This window comes from Labeo rohita, chromosome 1 (genome assembly GCF_022985175.1).
Source record: "Labeo rohita strain BAU-BD-2019 chromosome 1, IGBB_LRoh.1.0, whole genome shotgun sequence".
NCBI lineage: Eukaryota > Metazoa > Chordata > Actinopteri > Cypriniformes > Cyprinidae > Labeo > Labeo rohita.
Genome location: NC_066869.1, coordinates 9,521,115 through 9,541,952, shown reverse-complemented (window position 1 = coordinate 9,541,952; position 20,838 = coordinate 9,521,115). Strand labels below are relative to the sequence as shown.

Genomic DNA, 20,838 nt, shown 5'->3' with positions numbered 1-20,838 from the left:
AGATCCTGCCTGCATAGCTTGGCAGAGCAAAACCTTAAATTATTAAAATAAATAGTCAGAAAAATAATATATTAAGTCAGAAAAATCAAAAGAACTGTTGATAAATAATTTACAGTGGTGATGAAGCCATGAACAGTATAATGCTTGAACAAATTTCTCTCTGTCTTCATATTGACAGTGTAGTAAAGTACAGCTCCCTCTACAGGTCACAATCTTATAACAGCATAATGCACATAATATGGGTTAATTTCAGAGCAGAGATGTAAAATCCAGAGGTCTGACAGTAAAAGTCCTGTCATATGTTCATTCCACTCATGAACTCAGCCAGCTGATTTAACTAATTAGCAGAGGTGGGACCAAGTCATTCCTTTCAAGTCACAAGCAAGTCTTAAGTCCTCAAAGAGTTAAAGTTAATGAGATAATTAAGTAACTAATTAAATCTCTTAGCGACTCTCTGTACAGTATCCTTACATATGAATACACAGACCAATGCACAAATTCTCTTTCATTCATGCAGGTGTTGAACATATTTCTTATACATCCTTCTCAGGGCTGCACAAAGTTCAGCTGCACGTCTCCACTAACTTCCAAAACATCAATCTCTGCCAGATTAGTGTAGCGATGCCTGTAAGTGTGGGTTTGTTCACCATTGACAAACACCTCAAAATTTCTGGGACTGCAACAAATGGTGACCTACAATGAACATACAAGTCAAAAATGTGAAATCATTTATTATAATTTATTCATTAAAAATAAATAATAGAAGAAACAAATCAAACCTGTAGAACCCCAGATTTTTACTCTTATTTACTGGATACATCAACTTAAGTCTAAATCAGGGTTCAATAAGTTTATTAAGGGCTTTTTTTTTTTTTTTTAACCGCTTTACTCTTTATTTACAAGAGATATTGAAGAATTAATAATTTCAGATAAATGCATTAAATAAACATACTGCAGTGATACTAAAATGATACTTCTAATTTTGGCAGTGTTATATTGTTTGTAGGCCATGATTAATAATAATAATAATAATAATAATAATAATAATAATACTTTGTTTATTTATTTATTTTATAGATAGGTTTGTGTCCAAGAATATTTCCCTCCTGGCTATAAAATTAATCCAAAATATTAAATTACATAACAATATATATGTTTGATGCAAGAATATCATTACAATATTGTGAAGTAAAACAGTGTAGTAAAACTTAAAATACAGATTAAACCCCAACCTATATTGTACAGTTATACACATTGTCCACTTGAACAGAAAGGGTATGTACAGGAATCATAAACATGTATGTATGAATACCTGAAAAGCTTGCCCTCGCTCAAATGGCATGAGTTGAGAGTGCTCCTCTATGTCCCATTTCCCATTCCTACAGCTGTTACACACAACCAGTTTCTTATCAAAACAAGGACTGTAGTAAAGCACAATTCCAGCTTTGTGCCGTAGACTAAACACCACTCTGTTGGAGAAAGAAAATGAGACAAAAGTAAATAATTAAATAAATAAATAAATCTCAGTTTATTATATCAGGAAGATGTGACATTTTAATAATATTAGGGGTGGAAAAATCTTACAACTGAAGGGACATTCTCAAACCTTTTTGCTTGTGGGCTGATGATTCCTTGGATGATGATGCCTTTTCCAGGCTGTAATCCACCATGGATGATGGTTTTGTACGGGACTGTCTGATTGTGAGTCAAAGTAATAATTAACAATTTAGTTTTTTGTTGAGCTTAAAAAATAAATAAATAAATAAATAAAAATAAAACATATCAATGTGCTTTAGGGATAAAAAAAAAAATGCCATACAATATTTTATTTAATCAGTATTTACACAGTGAAAATTAGAAATGTGTTTTTAAGAGACACTTGTTTCATAATAATATTCAACATGATATAGCGCTATTTAAAACTGGCCAAAATAATACATTTTTCCAAAATATCTTTATCTTGGAACACCAGAAATTGTGACCCAGGTCAAAACATTAACCATCAAATAAAGTCATGAAATTACTACAGAGATTCCAAACATTTGCAACTAAACAATTCACATCTAGATCACCATAATGTCTCATTAAAGATGTATGGAGATTGTTTGTTTGCTAAACATTTAAAATAACTTACCAAGGATCCTGGAAGTGCAGCATGAGTGGGCTGTAAATGAAATTTATATTTAGGAAAATAACATATTCAGTAGAATTCAGCTGATTAATAATAATAATAATAATAATTTATATAAAACAAATACAATTATATGTGCCATATCACAGACTATATATTCCCAGAAGTGAGTGGCAGATCTGACCATAGGTGATATTCATAACACTTGGGTCTATAGCTACTTCATTACATCCAAATGGCCATAACAATATTAGAGTTTTAGCATGTCTGTGCAGTAGATTCTGTTCATTCATTTTCATATCACATAATATTTTTGAATTTCGACACATTTGATGAGAAAGTATGCAAGATACAGATGCATAGTTTTAATTTCTCACCGCAGCATAGTGGAAGCTAACTAAACTCAGTTCCACCTTCCCAACCACGCACATGCGATCCACATCTGAGAAGGCTATACGGTGCTTGTACTCTGAGAAAGGTTTCCCATTGGCACTTATCTAGGAAAAGGCAAAACATTAAAATAAAATAAAAAAAGGCCTTTTAATGGCAGTTGAAGAAAAAAAATCAAGCAGAGTTGAAGTCACCTTGTAAGACGCCTGAGTGACAAGGATCTGCAAAGAAAATGTCTGGCCTTTCGGGAAAGGAGTTTCGACCTTGCGCTCCTCCCAGCCCCACTTCCCATATTGACGGGTGTTGTGCACAACATACCCAGGGCCAAGCCAGGACGCATAGCGAGGGTTAACATGCAGAGCAACAGTCTCAGACCCTTGTTGGAGGTTCACGTTGAATCTGGTGAAGATGAAATAGAAAGGAGGAGAAAAACAGCTGTAAAGTATACTAAAAATTAGCTTAATTTTAACAGACTATAAATTTCACCCATAAATCAGTCAATATCAATTAAGTTGACAAGATAAAGCGCATACAAAACAGACTATCACTCACCTGTCCGCATTTGGCAAAACCCGTCCACATACAGTAATACTCATCCCATTTTGTAGTCCTCCTTTGATCATACAGCTGAATGGGACAACCTGTGTGAAAGATTTGCATATCAGACATCCCACAAAATGAGTGCTTGTTTATCATCATACTTGTTTGCAATAATTTTATTCTGCCATTATTATGAAAGAGTGTTTCCAGAGTGTTTTTTCTAGTTTTCCTTTTTTGTTTGTTCTGAAAATGCCTGGTTGTTTTGCTTCAGTGACTTGGGGTGAGTAAATAATCAGGAAATGTTTGGGGTGAACTATTCCTAAAGGAGAGCAACCAGCTGCATGTGGCATCCAGATGAACTGCACCATCAAGACTTAAAGGAACATGTTGGCAGATCTGCTTACTCTTGAAGTAATTAGAAATGGGTTGATGGGTCCATTTATATTGTGATTAAGAGAAATGATTACTTGTATAGTTAAATTTGAAGTATGATCAATGGCTGAATAAGCACTGACTGAAAGTTCTGATATTCACTAAAATATATTTTTATACTAAAAAGACAATTTATGTCAAATATCAGATATATTCAATTTTTTACGCTGACAGCTATGTGGGCAGTTTCTGCACTACTAGTGTCATCTAACGGAACTACAAAAATAAAGCACACTTTCAAGGAATCATTGCAAATGCCCCTTTCATTTGTTACACCTCCTCAACTCAAACATTACAAACACCATAAAAGAGAAGGCATGTCTCATCAAGAAAAAGTAGGCTACTTTCAAAAAAAAGTTCAAAATATTAGGACTTTTGTTCAACATAAAATGAACACTTTTAACTGCAATTGTAGGATACCTGTGGAGAAGAAACTCCACACATTTGTCGTATCAATTGAAACTCAAACATTCCATCAAATTCCTCCATCTTTAAAAACACTGACTTTGTTAAGTGATGTTTTACTCTATGTTCTGTCTCATGTGTATTTTGGAAAGTCATGTACTTCTGTAATAGAATCTGACTTTCTTCTTCCACACCAGCTAAGCACCCTCAGGCTCACATCAAAACAATGAAAACACAAAGAATAAGAAAATGAATATCATGAAATTTGGGCTCAAATCAGAATGAAGTAATGTAGCTGAAAGTATTTCAGTGGAGTTTCATGTATGTGTAGCAGGCACCTATGATCAAAAAGGAGAAACATCTCCAACCTATGCAGACTACACCCTATAAACAGGGAAATCAACACCTATAAATCATTCACTGAAAAGGGCAAACAGGAACTTAGTTTCAAAAAGGACTTGAGACGTGCATACCAAAAATACAAAACTTTATTTTACAATCAAATATGAATTCTAAAATCATTAAAAGACTGAGGGACCAAACTAGGACGACAGGACAAACAGTTGAAAATGAAACACGAGAGACCGAGGTTTACCAAGGACAGGCAAGATAATTAATGAGCGCAAGCTCTGATGTCACAAAATCTTACCACCCAGTGCACAGGTCGCACCATACACATACTCGCTCAAAAATCAAGGTAAATGTGAACACATTGCACTCCGTGCTCAAATCCCACCACCGCACACGGGCAACTAATAGCCGGCCTGGAAGCCTCAACTCCTTTGCATTATCGTTATACGAATCCAATGGGCCTTTATCACACTTTTGTGTTTGGACAGCAGAAGTTTCAAATAGTACGTTAAAACCACTTCCGCTGCAGCCTTTGCAATGGCTGTGCTTGTAGTACGAGATAGTTGTGACTCATTTATGTAAAATCCAGCACAGATACGTCTTCTAAAAATACCAAACTCAGTGTACAATCATTAGTTGAATATTGTGAAACCAAGGAAGATGGCTTTATGATATCCTGACGTATATTTTGTGATTTAAAGGGGAGATTGCAAGCCATACTGTATGTGTATGCACAACACCTCAGAGTCTGACCACTTTATCGTTATTACAAAACTGCAAGAAAACAATACAAACATCATTTCACATAGAGCATGTCAATAAAATAATAATTACGACTAAAGACGTATTTGATTAAATATTTGATTAAAGACGTATAATGATTAAATTGAAATTTCAGTGGGAAACATATATTCAACAATAATGGTCACATTTTTATGCACGCACTTTACGATGCAATCCATTACATCAAATTGAAGTTGTGTAAATAAACAAATATTTTCAGCCCATATACAATTATTCCAAAACAACATTGATCATCATAAATGAGTCATATCCTCCGTGATTGAGTGTCTTTTTTGAATAGTATTATTTGTTATACAGAAACTGGAAGTAAATCAGAATAAATATACTGCAAGAATAAACAAAATAATATAAAAAATAAACAGAAATCACTACGATTATTCCTCTGGGAGTAATTTCAGCGTGCTGCTATTAATTTTCAACAGTGGCAGCGCTGACAATCGCGTCAATCAGACAAAAGTTACATTACAAATTAAAAATGACATACATAGTAGGGTGTCAGTAAAAAATAAACAGTTTTGCATATTGCAGTTTATTGCGAAGTAAAATTACATTAGTTTAATTTTCCTCACAAAACTGGCGTTTGTTCATTGACAATAATACATGGTGTAATTCCTACTTCACTATTTGGAGCCGGATGTGACGATGTTTTCATGATTTCATGAATGTAATATTTTAGGCAGCACCACAGCAAGAAAATAATATTGCAGTCACATATAAGTTAAGTCACTTACTGGGTTGATAAATGGTGGTTGCAGATTCAGAGCCATTTTGCCAGATCTTGCTGTCCAGTCTTTAACTCTTTCTTCAGTCTTGAATACAAGGCTGTCCACCAAGTGTCTTCAGTGCAGTTATAGATGACTGAAACTTCACTAGCAGGATTCAGTTTGTCTTTCTGAGTTAATGTTTAACCTGTGCCATTTCTAAAGTCATTCACATATATAAAAGAACCACTGTCCCACAAACAGAATCTAGATGAGTGAATGAAAGATTCCTGCATATAATATATAAATATATATATATATATATATATATATATATATATATATATATTTTCTTGGACTATAAGATCATTTGTCTTTAATGATTCAGATTAATTCAAATCGACCTTTGGTGCCATTTGATTGGCTTCAGTGATAATGAATTGTGTTAGTTACATAAAGGTATACCAGAATGACAAAGTCCAACTAAGATTTACAATGACTAATTCATTTGGTTTCAAGATTTAGATCAGTTTTATTATTTTGTAAAACATAAACACCCTTTATGACCTACTCACGTAATCCACCCCAATCCTTAAACAACAATGCAGAAACTATCAATACTATTTCTGCTAATAGAATAGCTGTGGCAATTCAGGGAAATCTGAAAATCCTTACAAGAGCCTTTCACACAACAAAGGCATTAGCAGATACATTCGTCAACTGGGGAAAAAAAGGCCAGAAAGCTTAAATCACATGAAATCACTGTCCAGAATCATCTCATGAAAACAGTGCTAACTACACAGTAGATCTTATTCCCACAGTACTGCAGATCTAACCATCCACAATCCTGAAACGAGCTTAGCGAAACTGATGTTTGACAGCACAGCAAGAGCTGAACTTAAAATCTGAGCTCATGTGTGTATAGCTTAATAGTTAAACACTGAAACTAAACTGAGATCTAAAATTACACTGATTTTGAGAATTGCAGCCCAGAACAGAAAAAGAAAGATCTTGTGCTCTTCATGCAAGTTCTGTACTCTTTCTTCTAATTAAACGTCAGTTTTAAGCTATGCCAAATTGTCCAGTATTTTAGTGAAGTACTTATACAGCACGTAACAGTGTATACATCAACAGTAAACTGACCTGCAAAAAATTAAATAACAACATTCTCCTCTCTGTTTATAATGGTGAAATGCTCCAGATCATGACTGGTTCCAGAAAGTTTCCAGCTTAACACTGTCCCCTAGCGGTCAGGGGCAATTATGCTAGGTTGTGATTCTTTTATTTTTGATTGTTTGTTTGCTTTGAAAATGTGTGTTGATTAGATCCAGTAAAAATACACTAAGAAAGGGCAGATAAAACAAGTAAATTATAGTAACATGTAACATATCTTTCCTTTCTCACAACTATTAATTGGCTCATCTAACAAACTGTGTCTGTAGACATATTTTATAGAATATTTTATTATTATAATATTTTATAGCCTGGGCAGTCTCACTGGTCTCAGATTAATATGCAGACAAGCAAAACATCTTTGCATTTGAATAACCATATTTTGCATACAAGTTTATATAGACTATATTGGCTTTCAAATGACAATGAATTGTTCCTCATAGTCCTACCACATAAAAGAGCAGAATTCAGAATTCAAGGTTTAACTTTATATAAACATCATGACCAAACCACACAAATAATGCTGTTACACAAACTAGTCATGGGATATTGTTATAAAAACATCGCTGAAGATTCAATATGCAAACTGTAACATTATAAACCACTGGTTATAAAAGTATTTGACACTATACAGAAAATATTGCTTACACATTGCTCACACAAACCTAACCCTCCATAACTCCCAGCAAGTGCTTAGAGACATTTGACATGAGAGTAAGGATGAATAGTAAAAATATAGAAAAAGAAGTCTATTAAAAAAAAATCTACACATCATTAGTGATAAACTCCTGCTGTTAACAAGCAGAATTACTGAAGGAAAGAGAAACAACAAAAACAGAAACAAGAGAAACACAAAAACTACAACAGACTTCAGCCACAGCCATAGACGACATTAAATCTCTTGATTAAACAACTCCACAAACAGCATCACCAGCTTCATGCATTACTAACCAGATTGACGTCATTTCTGTCAGATGTCTCTAAAAGTTCTTACTGAGAATTACAGCGATTCAGATGTTGATGTTTTATTGAAAATGTTTTGACTTAAGTCAGCATCACAGGCTACTATAATCAACACCATAAAACTACACATCCCATGTACTGCATGTACTTATAAATACATTTTAGACAATGCATTTGTAATCCTAGCAATATTTTATGTGATATGACATTATGTGGCTGGAAGTCATTTGTAGTTCTTTTTGTTTCTCTTTCCATCATTGAATCTGGTTGTTAACAGCAGGTGTTTTAGGTCCAGCCCTGATGAAACAAACCTGAACCAGCTAATCAGGGTCTTACTAGGTATACTTGAAACTTCCAGGCAGGTGTGTTGAGGCAAGCTGGAGCTAAACTCTGCGTGTCACTGGCCTACCTGAGACTGAGTTCTGTGAAACCCTGGTGTAGTGTGTGATTTGGGACACAGTCTCTGAGTGCAGACTCTGCACAATGATAATTCACAGTATACTGCAGTAGGCTGCTTTCTCAAAAACAAATGATGACAGTATTACTTACAGATGCATGTCACTGGCTGCCAGAATCTTCCTATTCGATACAATACACATGATAATGTTAAAACGGCAATTATCTTTAAAAATTTTATCATGAGTGTCTTTCTCTTAGTCTTCTTGAACATCCCAATGGTGTAGTATCCTTCATTATTTCTCTCAACTGTGTTGTTGATCTTCTCCACTAGTTCGGTGACTTGAGCTTGATTATTATTCTCCATATTATTGAAAGTATGGTATCTTCCTTCATATTCATCCCCTAACTTCTGCAGCTCTTGGTTTTCCTGCAGAAATTCTTCTAATGGTCTATTTAATTGATCAGCTCCAGTGAACAACAGCATAGTGAATCTCTTAACATCTTCTCCAAAGTTCTCCTGAATCCATTTCACTGTGTTTTTATCTTCCTCTGTGAAGCTGTTTAGTCTGATGACCAGCAGAAACACATGAGGACCAGGAGCAGACATCTCCACACTCCTCTCAATCTCAGCCTTTAGATGTTTTTCAGTCAGGGATGTGTGAAACAGTCCAGGTGTGTCGATCACTGAGATGACGTTTGCGCCATTTGTTGTTCCTTCATGTAAGCACTGTCTAGTTGTAGGCCCAGCATTGTTACTCACTCTGAACACATCTCTGCCCAGTATAGTGTTTCCTGTTGAACTCTTTCCTGATCTAGTTTTACCCAGCAGAACAATCCTCAGATCAGACACTGTGAGAAAAAGGATTACAATAAACTCACCCTTTTCAGTTTACTTTTGAATTCACAATATACTCAAAACACTGCATTCACAAAACAGACCATCCACTTTATAGAAGGTGTGAGAATTCAGATTCATTAGCCACTATATGTAAATAACTGTAAAACTACTTTTTGCTACAGGCCAGTGTGCCCAAGATTGCAAAAATAAATTAAAACAATATCAGTGTAATGCTGAGAATGGGAACAGGCAGGTAGAGACAAGGATCTGTGTACAAGAGGTAGATGAAAATGAAAGTGAAACCAAAACACACAGACATGCATAATACATCCATTACAAACAACAAGTGACAAAGTAACAAGAGACACAGGGGCTACATAAACAGTGGCAAGCAAGCTCAACAAGACACACATGGGGAAGAGAATCAAGGGGAAAAACTTCAAACAAGAACATGGAACTAGAAAAATACTAGAAACTAGAAACTGTTCATAACGCACAGAGTGTTTATATGCGGTGTGTATTATTATTCACATTATTCACAATTTTGTTTTCTTTAATACTAAATAAACATTTGAAACATCATGAGGAAACTTACTTGTTGAAGGTGGCTGTGTTAATGTCCGGTAAGCTGCTCAGATTTGTCCAGTCACGACGTGCAGGTCTCAGGTGGGTAGACGACTGAAAAAAAGGTGTGTTGGTCTTGAAACAGCGATGCGTAGGCCGAGCCTCTGCTCTCTAATCGCTCTCGCGGTACTTTGATGTCAACACCGATCGGTCCGCGCAGCTGCGCTTCAAACCCAGCCCACCTGTGATGCATATTAAACAGATGAAGAGCCCTCGTACTCATTTTTTAATAGTGTAAAGTTCGATTTGTTTTCCCCTTGTAAATCGAGGCTATAAGTCAATACAAAGTTTTCACTTCACTTTCCTGTCACAGAACAAACAATAGTTCTGTTTTTTTTTTTTTTTTTTTTTTTTGAAGGTGACAAATCTAAAAATAAACTTGTACAGCACGTACACGACTTACAGCTAATAGGAACATTTGAATAAGAAACATGGTGTCTGTGATTGTACATGCACATGCAATATTTTCCAGCAATTCAAATATTATTTGTAATAGGATGGCCAAAATCATAATTTGTTCATTCTTCAGAGCTCTGATTTGCCCCTGTTTGTAAAACTAAACGTTTTAAAATGTTGGAAATACAACATTTTATGGAAAACAAACCATTAACATGTACTACTACTACTACTACTACTAATAATAATAATAATACAAAATAAAATAAAATAAAAGTTTAATTAACTCATATGTCAGCTCAGATGAGTTAATGAAATGAACACTGCTCAGTATACACTACAGTGTTAAAAATAAGACTGAAACAGTAGTGCAGTAAATTAGATAATTAGGTGATTAATCAAGTAGTAACACAACAGCTACAATTAACATCCAGCCACAAAAAAAGGAGCAGATTTCTCTATTTCTCTGCATAAACGACCCATGACTTGCAGATCAACATGTTGCTTCCCAGTACATTTAAACATGAAACAATATAGCTCCAAAGTCAAACACACAATTAATTTAAACCACTATAATGGTACCAATTGATACACCAGAAACACAGTTATCTTATTTTCACCAGAAATAGGAAACAAAACATACACACACACACACACACACACGTTGTATTTCCATGTTTTATGGGGACATTCCGTAGGCGTAATGGTTTTTATACTGAACAAACAGTATTTTCTATCGTCCTGCACCAAACCGAGCCCTCACAGGAGACTGGTGCACACTTTTACTTTCTCATTCTGCATGATTTATAAGCCTTTTTTCATCATGGAGACCTAAAAAATGTCCCCATAAGGTCAAATTTACTGGTATTACTATCCTTGTGGGGACATTTGGTCCCCATAACATGATAAATACCAGGTACACACACACACACAAAAGACTGAAACAGCAAGCCGCAGTTTCAGGTTAGAAGCCCACCAAAAGACGGGACACAGCAACACCCCATAAGCGCACTGGCAGGCAAACAAGTAAGCTGCAAAACAAGATGAAAAAAAAAAAAGGCAAAACAGTGGCGGCCATGTCCGGCCACGCGGTGACAAAGCAAAATAAGACATGCCAATGCACCGATTTACATCCACACATCACCCCATCCAGCAGAACAATACTTCAATATTAATCATGGGCAGGAAGACAGTCTCAGGTATTCAATACACCAAACTTTCACGCCAGCAAGACAACACAGCCAGAGAGTGCACCAAACAGACACCAGCCTCCAACACCAGGCAGCGAGACGCCAACAACGGAACCAGCAGTGACGCAATATCCCGTGTCCCTAGCGACTCCTTTGTATCAGTGGCGCCTCCAGAAATTTTTCATAGGGGTGGCCAGATGGGGCCACTTAAAATCTTGGGGTGGCACACCAAAACTATAAACCATAATTTCAGAATTTTATTCTACTGTTGTAGTAAACCGGCCTGTAGAAAACTATCAGAAAGACTTAAGGAAACTCCTACTGATATACTTTGGTTTATTGTGTTATATTTAATGTTACTAATGATATAATGTGCATAGACTAATAACAGTACAGTTAACATTTTGAGTTGCACAACAATTCTTTTTATTTTGCAATTATATTTGGCATAAGGTGTACATTTATTGCAAAGTTTGTACAGATTTGGCATGACCTAAAAGTCCCCCATCTTTGAAGGTTGCCTTTTTCCAATGTTTGAACCCCTCTTCAGATGTAAATACTGAATCACCCGAGGAGGGGAGACTGAAGTGCCGGCAGGCATAACAGTAGGCAGAGTCTTTACTCTGAGAGTATTCTAGCCATTTATGTGTGTTGTACCAGTCTTTAGAGAAGCATCGTCTTCTGTCCCCTTGATAGGTACGAGGGAAGATTTTCAGATGTGGCTGCTTGGGCTGCTCTGCTCTTGACTGGGAGATATCTATAATGAAACAAGAGGCAAAATCAGTTATTCTGATATTAAAATAATAATGATAATAATAACAATAATAATAATAATAAGCCCCTCTCGTAATTATCAATCATAGCTGTAATAACGGCCTATAGGCATTTCTATTCAGAATAATAAAACTCAACTACTAATAAACATGAATCAAAAAGCTTTAAGTGATTATGTCATGATTTGTAATTTAATGGAAAAACACTAAACAAAACATACATTTCTCCAGATGATGTTACTATCTAGCCTAGCCATCAATTTCATTATTAGGGCCACGTGATCGTAACTTCACCTGTTGGTCCAGGAACACGTCTAACACCTGCTTTTGCCGTGTCCTGCCACACTTCTGTGACCAGTGGTGCTGACTGTCCCTGACCATGGGCTGCTGCTGTCTGTTTTTCCTTGTCATTGTGTTCTGTCACTAATGCTGGCTGTGTATCCTTGTCTTGCTGCTCTGTCTGTTCCTCTCCTCTATCCTTCTCCTCCTCCTCCTCACTATTACTAAGCCTCTGTTGCTCCCCTGCCATCTCTTTTACTCCTCCTTCTGTACTTTTCTTCTTAAAATAAGAAGAGATGTCTGTGGACTTTCTCTTCATTGTCTGAAAATTGACATAACATATACATGCACCAGCTAACGACGTTAGCTAGGTAACTCTTGTCAAAACGTGTCAAAAACACATCAAAAAGCTGCTGTAACAGTATACTGTAACCATTTGGAATTTAAAAAGCACATGTCACGACACATAATTCCCCTTCTTCTTTTACTAAAGAATATTTTTGACTTATTTACTTACCGGTAGTATTCTTTGTCTTCTTTCTTAACTTCTTTTGAAATTGTTGACCGACGGGCACGCGCTGAGCTGTTGCTGTCTGAGCGCGCAACAGTGGCATGGACGGAGGGGCGGGGCGGGGCGGGGCGGGGCGGGGGAGAGGGCTGGCTACTGTGTGCGATCGAAGGTCTAGAGCGGCTTGCCTGCCTGGCTGTGCATTAGGGATGATGCATAACTGATGCTACTAAAATTTATACTGGCCAGTGGGGTGGCCAGGAGTCGGCCAGGGGTGGCGCCATTGCTTTGTATACACTCACGTAATAAGGCTAAAACATAATAAAAGCATCGGACACCGCAATGCATTTCACCACATAAAGCTTGCCTATACTCTTCTGCTTAACATCAGCTGTCTTCAGTAATGCTCAATCAACACCCAGTACTGTAAATCCCTTAATTATCTAATAAAAATGATCTTAGTTATCTGTAGTTCTGCTTCAGTCTTATTTTTAATACTCTGTAGTATGCATACTGAGCAGTGTTCATTTCATTAACTCATCTGGGTTCAACCATGTGTTGCTCTCATGGAAACTGTTGGCTGGCTGCCCCAGTTAGATAGACCAGGTACCACTTATCTGGGCCCCACATGGCGCTGGCTGGGATATTGCATTACTACCTGAAAAAGCAACTAAGCTTGTTACAGCTATTGTAGGTTTGTGTCATATTCTGAGTTTGCCTTTTACTGATTTTATTCATTTTGACAAACAAAATCGGTGTTTGTGCAGGTAAGATGAGTAAATGTATGTTGACATTAAGTTTAGAACTAGAGTAGCCATCATGTTACACAGTGCACACAACACACTTACACACAATTTCTCTCATCATAGTGACAGGGGAGCTGTCAGTAAATAAATGGGAAAACAAAGTAACAGCTTGTAAATTCAAGGTGCATTACTTCATTGGTTACTTTAAAAAAGTAGTCTGATTATGTAACTTAGATTATTTGTAATGTGTTACCTCCAACAATATTTTTTATATGTTTTACTTTTGGTTTAATATTCAAGTCACTGTTTATTTTTATTATTACTATTATTTATTTATTTATTATTTTTATTTATTTTTATTTATTTATTTATTTTTTTTTTTTTTGGTACAGAACTAAATTGTCTTAGAGGGGCTGAGTAGAAAAGGACCTAGCATCAACCTGTTTCTGAACTTGAATTGCATTTTCAACACACTGATGTTAAAAGAGCTTAAAGATACAGACAAAAAATAACAAAAAAATGTTACCTTTATTTACCTTTATGCATTGCATGCCCATCATGTTATATAAAGCATTATGGTTTGGGTCTTTTACTCACATTTATGTTTTTTCCTAAGGTTATATTTTCTTGTCCCAAAATTTCCAAAGGACACCATCTTCCATTGACTAAGAATGATCCACACGCATACACAACTGCATGAATTGATATTAGGATATTGCTAAAATTTTGGTTAGCATCTTTGTTCACCTGTACCTGCAAGTCAATAAGCGATCATTTACTACACCATGTTCAGCTGTAGTTGTTATGCGGGAAAAAGCATCTAAACATGCTAAATCCAAAGAAATCAAGTTTGAAAGATGACTGCTACTTTTGTTAAGTGATTTAAAGATAAAGATAAAAATACAGTGTTTTTTAAACAATTTATTTAAGCAAATATTTCATGATTTTAAATATTTAATGAAATTAAACACAAATCCAGGGAACAGATACTGTGTATTTACATCGTTAGGACAGATTGAAAAAAACAAGCAATTGTTTAATCATTGATTTCTTTTTTAATGTTCTTAATATGCTGTCCATTGTTTATTTAGATTGTTACTTGTACATATAAATGATAATTGCTGAGCTAGATTCAATTATTTACATGCTTAAGGGGAGACACTGCAAGCAAAAACACTGTTTTTCTTGCACCTGTCAAGTTTGAGATTTTGGGCTTTTTTTTGGTTTTTTATAAATGTTTTTTTTTTTTTTTTTTTTAGACTAGTGGAAAGAAAACATCCAAAAGACACTGTTAAGTGTTTCTTTTATAGTACTTTATATATTTGTGTCAACAAATTTCAATTACAATATATCTTTTTAAAGCTTTTTCTTCTACACCGAGACATTAATCTCCACTTCAGTAAAATTTACACACACCAAATTTCCACACATCCAGTGTTTAGATTTATGTACTAGAAATGCATGCAAATTAGCACATATTTAATTAAATAATGCCTCATTTGCATATTTAACCCTAACATTTTAGAAAAAAAAGACATTGATAATTGCAAACAACAAATGTTTGCAATTATCAATGTAATCATTTTTCCCTAGTCTTCTGGCATATATAAAATAAATGATCTTTTGAAATAAATCATACAAATCTTTTGAAATAAATCATCCAAAAATGTTGTTTCATATAATACACACACACAATACGCACAACATGGTACAGCAGCAGCAAGTATAAACCACATTCCTGTGTTACTCTCACTGGTGTAGCACTCTCTTCTATTTTCTTCCACAATTGCACTGATTTTCTTCATCAGTTTATTGACTTGATCTCGATTCTTCTGCTCCACATTATTGAAGGCATGACACCCTCTCCCATATTTATCCACTAACTTCTTCAGATCTGGGTTCTCCTGTACAAATTCTTCTATTGGTTTGTTTAATTGATCAGCTCCAGTGAACAACAGCATGGTGAATCTCTTAACATTGTCTCCAAAGATCTTCTCAATCCATTTGACTGTGTTTTGTTCTTCCTCTGTGAATCTCCCCAGTCTGATGACCAGCAGAAACACATGAGGACCAGGAGCAGACATCTGCACACTCTTCTTAATCTCAGCCTTCAGATCTTCTTCACTCATGGATGTGTGAAACAGTCCAGGTGTGTCAATCACTGAGATCTGTCTATCCTCCACGTTTCCCTCATGTTTCTCACAGTGTTTGGTTGTAGACACAGGAATGTAGCTCACGTCAAACATATTTCTGCCTAGGATGGTGTTTCCTGCTGAACTCTTTCCTGATCCAGTTTTACCCAGCAAAACAATCCTCAGATCAGACACAGTGAAACGAAGAAACAAATATTTGCAGAAATAGGAAACCCTTAATAAGCTAGTATTCCTTTAAAAAATTAACTAGCACTGACTAGGACCGAGTTAAATGAATGACCCAAAATGCCAGGTTTAAATAAACAAGGCTACGTTTGTCTATACTTGACCTACTAGTTTGTTTGTAAAACAGCCCAGTTAGGGATACTTTCAACCCAACATCTGAATGAATGAATGAATTAATTAATTAATTAATTAACTAGATAAAAAAGTTTGTCAAGACAAACTTTAAGTTGGCTTGAGAAAGCCGGACCAGAAAGTTTGAAAAAGTTTGAAAAGTTTAAAAAGTTTGAAAAGTTTGAAAAGTTTGAAAAGTTAAGAAGTTTCAAAAGTTTAAATAGTTTAAGAAGTTTAAGAAGTTTTACGTTTGGATGGTTTTCAGTCTGAAATATTTAGAAGTTTTAAAGTTTGAATGTAGTCTGTCAGATAGATAGATATTATTGATAGTATTGGTCAGATTATCAATCGACAGAAAGATAGATGATTCTAACATTATTACCAAGTTACTAGCATGTTGCTAGTCTGTTTCTAGCAGGATTAGCAAGTTGTTAGCATGTTTTTAGCATGTTTTAACATAATTAGAAAGTTGCTAGCATGTTGCTAACAAGTTTCTAGCATGATTAGCATGTCGTTAGCATGTTTCTAGCATGATTAACAAAGTTGCTAGCATGTTTCTAGCATGATTAGCAAGTCGTTAGCATGATTTTAGCATTACTAGCAAGTCGCTAACAAGATTTTAGCAAGTTGCTAGCATGATTTTAACATGATTAGCAAGTCGCTAGCATGATTTTAGCATGACTAGCAAGTCGCTAGCATGATTTTAGCATGACTAGCAAGTCGCTAACATGATGTTAGCATGATTAGCAAGTCGCTAGCATGATTTTAGCATACATTAATAGATAGATAGATAGATAAGGTTTGAAGATAGATAGATAGATAGATAGATAGACATAGATAGATAGATAGATAGATAGATAGATAGATAGATAGATAGATAGATAGATAAAGGTTTGAAGATAGATAGATAGATAGACAGATAGATAGATAGATAGACAGATAGATAGATAGATAGATAGATAAAGGTTTGAAGATAGATAGATAGATAGATAGATAGATAGATAGATAGATAGATAGATAAGGTTTGAAGATAGATAGATAGACAGATAGATAGATAAGGTTTGAAGATAGATAGATAGATAGATAGATAGATAGATAGATAGATAGATAGATAGATAAGGTTTGAAGATAGATAGATAGATAGATAAAGGTTTGAAGATAGACAGATAGATAGATAGATAAGGTTTGAAGGTAGATAGATAGATAGATAAAGGTTTGAAGATAGATAGATAGATAAGGTTTGAAGGTAGATAGATAGATAGATAGATAGATAGATAAAGGTTTGAAGATAGATAGATAGATAGATAGATAGATAAGGTTTGAAGATAGATAGATAGATAGATAGATAGATAGTTAGATAGATAGATAGATAAGGTTTGAAGATAGATAGATAGATAGATAGATAGATAGATAGATAGACAGATAGATAGTTAGATAGATAGATAGATAGATAGATAGATAGATAGATAGATTAGTTATTAGTTAGAAAGAACATAGATAGCTTAAAGCTTAATTGAGTATCAATGGCTTCTAGCAGTTTACATTAAACATAGTTCAAACAGACATGGACTTTTGGTCAATGAAAGTCTATGGGATTTTTTATGATTTTTAATATTAATTTTTAAGAAAACCGTAACTCAAACCAGTCTGAAAAGATATAGCACACTAAGTCAGAACAGTTTGAAGATCTGACCCGAGTTTGGAGTATGTAGCTTGAACGGTCTAGGAGGAGTTAGTGTCCAAAAAATTTGCGGTCAGAAAAATAATAAGAAGAATAATAATAAGTTTAAATAGGATTTCAGTAAGTTGGCTTTCCCAAGCCAACTTAGTTAATTAATTTATTTATTATATTTAATATGTAATATTGATTTGTCCACCACAGCTTCTCCTTCTTCATTCAATTACTGGGTTAAATTTGCCAGAAGCCAATAGTAAATAATACAAGCAATAACGCCACGAGTCCAGGGTGACTGGTAATTTATGAAAGCATACGCAGAACAAACAATCAGCACAAAAGGTATATGTTTCCACATGCAAATTAAATATTCAATCTGTTTATACATTTTCTACTAATCAGGTTATTAGTGTTCCCTTTGTCTTTCTTTTCTTTCTTGTCATATTTGCACATAAAAATATTTGCACTATACGACAGAAGAAAGCCAAAACAAAATAAAACACAAAGTTTAATATTAACTCAGAGAGGACATTTCTGAGAACAAAGGACAAAAGGGATGGGCACATCAATATATCAAGAACAACTACTTATCTGGTATCAATACTACAAAATAATACAATTCTATTAATAGAATTTTGCATCACTTTCAAATCCTTTTTTTTTTTTAAATATTTGTGCTAAAACTCCTTAAATATATTTGGCCGGTCCCTGTCACATGTTGAGTGAGAAGTAAGTCCAGCAACGAACTTGAACAGAGACTCACACTTAGAGATACAACTTAGTGTGGTGTGTTGAATACAAGAATACTAGAAGATGCATTGTTTGTGACAAATATTTTGTCCTTGTCAGGGCTGGTCTTGGAAATTAAATTAGAATAACTTTGAACATTACGAAACTACTTACTAAAAGTGAATACAAAAGCAACAGCACAATAGAGAATTTAAGTTACTCCTGCATGATTGGTGTCTGCATGGCAACATGTTTCCTAAATTCAGTGAACTTGATCATCATTGAATCAATCTAACAATTGTCTAATGAACCAAAACAAAAGTGCTTAACAGTAATATACAAAGAAGAAAATGAAACATGCTTCTTACTGCATTTAATTGCTTATTTAAAATTGTAATCAACAAGCAAACAAACAACATTACAATATATACGAAAACAGAACGAGTGATAAAACTTACTTGTAAATTGATGCCATTGATGTGTAGACAGTTGATTTCTTCAAGTATGAATGACAAGTCAAGAGTGAGCTAAGGACAGACACACAGCCTCATATTAAAGAATACAATACAATACTTACAAATGATATTTACCACACCCATAAGTTTTATATCTGCTGTCTACTTTCTGATTATACATGAAAAAAGTACAAAGGGCAGATAAAGAACTGTGATAACAGAAAGTACCCATTAAACATGAAGGTACTTCACAAGATGTTCACAAGATGTCCGATCAGGTTTTAGGCATCGTAAACTTTCCCTCCTCCCTTGTTATAATGAAATTACAGATGCAATTACAGATGCATGTCTAAAGTCCACCTCTAATTCAAAAATCGTTATCACCTCTACTATCTTCTCCAACGCTAGGGTAGAACGATTCCCACATCCCCACGGGAAGCCACTACCCATAGCCCAGAATCACATGAAATCCACAATACACATAGGAAAGGACACTGGCTCCATTTATCCACAATCAAACTGTTTATATTCTAAAATGAATATAGTGTATTCCTCTGTTATATGCATGTTCCTAGGTTATAGTAGCTTAGTTGCAACTCTGTAGTACAGCAGTGAAGCTTCAATTACTTGGATCTAGACATATGAATGTATCACTGCCTGTTTTCCAAACCCTGGCATGATAGGTATCATAATGACTGTCTGACCTTCTTGCAGTTTTTATCTTCAAGTAACTTTGTCGATTCGCTGTGGACTCTCTGATCTTAAGAAGAACCTGACAAAAGCCTTCAGCTCACTCCTACTCAACTCATCAAGAACCTTGGTTGTCTACTGCATCTGGACAAACACATTGCAAGTAACCATTTCCAAGTTTGGGCCCCTTGGCCAGGAAGATAATCTTTCCTAGAATTGATAAATGATTATACTGTCTGCTTGGATGAACAGATTAAATAATTATAATTTTGATTCTGCTACAGTTAATTCTAAGATGTAATCAAAATATTTGTAATTAATTTTAACCAGTTATAATTAATCATAAATATTTTGCCTTTTGAGCTAATTTGCTACAGTATGTTCAGTCCGAAGATTATGATTTCCTGTCTGCCTGTCAAAATATGTAATTACATACCTCTGCGCACCCTTTTTGCGCAGATATGATACGTCATCAGCACGTTCTATTACACTACTGCAGACTGAGTGAGAAGGCGTTATTATTGAAATATTATTCACTTTTTGCCTTTCTGATATTGCCTACCCTACCCTGCACAATAACAAAAATTATAGCAAATTCCTAGTTCCCAGCATGATAATTCAAGGTCAAAGTCATTTTCTTTCCCATTAAGAAATGAGCTGAAGCATTTAAAAAAAAAAAAAATAGCAAAAAAGTGCTGATTGACCATTATTGAACACACCTGCTTTTAATAAGCAGAATCACTGAAAGAAAGAGAAACACAAGACCTACATAAGACCTGGGCTTCTTAACCCGGAAGACTTTTAATATATAACCCACATAATGATATTGCTATATTGGTTTATAAGTGTATTTTTCTCACCACAAGATTGGACAGCAATTAAACTCATTTCCGACATTCCATCTATACAGATTATGTTGGTATATGAAAACATCAGACGTAAACTCAGAGAAGGGTTCCCTGTTTGGGATTTGGTTTCCTCATCACTCCAAATGCTGTGCATGTAGGAGCTGTGCAGGACGTTCCCACGACTGATACAGTAAGGGTTAAAGTGCAGAGCAATATCAACCACATTCTGAATGCCCATGTGGAAACTGGAGAAAACAGAGGAGAAAAGAAAATAACGACAAATGTAAGATGTAGTTTAAAAGAAGAAGA

General features: G+C 35.0%; 2 protein-coding genes across 3 annotated transcripts; both read right to left on the bottom strand.

The window, feature by feature from the left end:
- LOC127167733 (galectin-9) lies at positions 1–19,065 on the bottom strand. Of its 2 annotated transcripts, XM_051114056.1 has the most exons (9): positions 18,995–19,065; positions 9,723–9,933; positions 3,074–3,162; positions 2,716–2,920; positions 2,509–2,628; positions 2,135–2,164; positions 1,607–1,695; positions 1,313–1,469; positions 1–693 (listed from the first exon to the last, which is right to left on the bottom strand). In XM_051114056.1, exons 3-9 carry the CDS (start codon positions 3,142–3,144, stop codon positions 547–549), a joined length of 819 nt encoding a protein of 272 aa, XP_050970013.1. In that variant the 5' UTR covers positions 3,145–3,162; positions 9,723–9,933; positions 18,995–19,065; the 3' UTR covers positions 1–546. The 2 variants fall into 2 exon arrangements, with proteins under 2 accessions (XP_050970013.1, XP_050969931.1); XM_051113974.1 differs by lacking the exons at positions 9,723–9,933; positions 18,995–19,065 and adding an exon at positions 5,785–5,916.
- Positions 6,475–20,767, bottom strand: LOC127162484 (uncharacterized). Its single transcript, XM_051105293.1, has 6 exons — positions 20,542–20,767; positions 20,401–20,422; positions 15,236–16,028; positions 12,405–12,711; positions 11,898–12,094; positions 6,475–9,169 (listed from the first exon to the last, which is right to left on the bottom strand). Exons 1-6 carry the CDS (start codon positions 20,765–20,767, stop codon positions 8,432–8,434), a joined length of 2,283 nt encoding a protein of 760 aa, XP_050961250.1. The 3' UTR covers positions 6,475–8,431.
- Between the last annotated feature and the right edge of the window lie 71 nt (positions 20,768–20,838).

What these genes read in the sequence shown, in the direction of transcription:
- LOC127167733 (XM_051113974.1), bottom strand. Translation starts at nt 5,820, where the DNA reads ATGGCTCTGAATCTGCAACCACCATTTATCAACCCA. An exon ending in AACCACCATTTATCAACCCA is followed by an intron (nt 3,163 to 5,784) that starts GTAAGTGACTTA and finishes TCTTTCACACAG; the next exon opens with GTTGTCCCATTCAGCTGTAT. An exon ending in CTGCACTTCCAGGATCCTTG is followed by an intron (nt 1,696 to 2,134) that starts GTAAGTTATTTT and finishes ACTCACAATCAG; the next exon opens with ACAGTCCCGTACAAAACCAT.
- LOC127162484 (XM_051105293.1), bottom strand. Translation starts at nt 20,767, where the DNA reads ATGGGCATTCAGAATGTGGTTGATATTGCTCTGCACTTTAACCCTTAC. An exon ending in ATTCTGCTTATTAAAAGCAG is followed by an intron (nt 16,029 to 20,400) that starts GTGTGTTCAATA and finishes AATTTTTTAAAG; the next exon opens with GAATACTAGCTTATTAAGGG. An exon ending in TCCCCTCCTCGGGTGATTCA is followed by an intron (nt 9,170 to 11,897) that starts GTATTTACATCT and finishes TAAACTGAAAAG; the next exon opens with GGTGAGTTTATTGTAATCCT.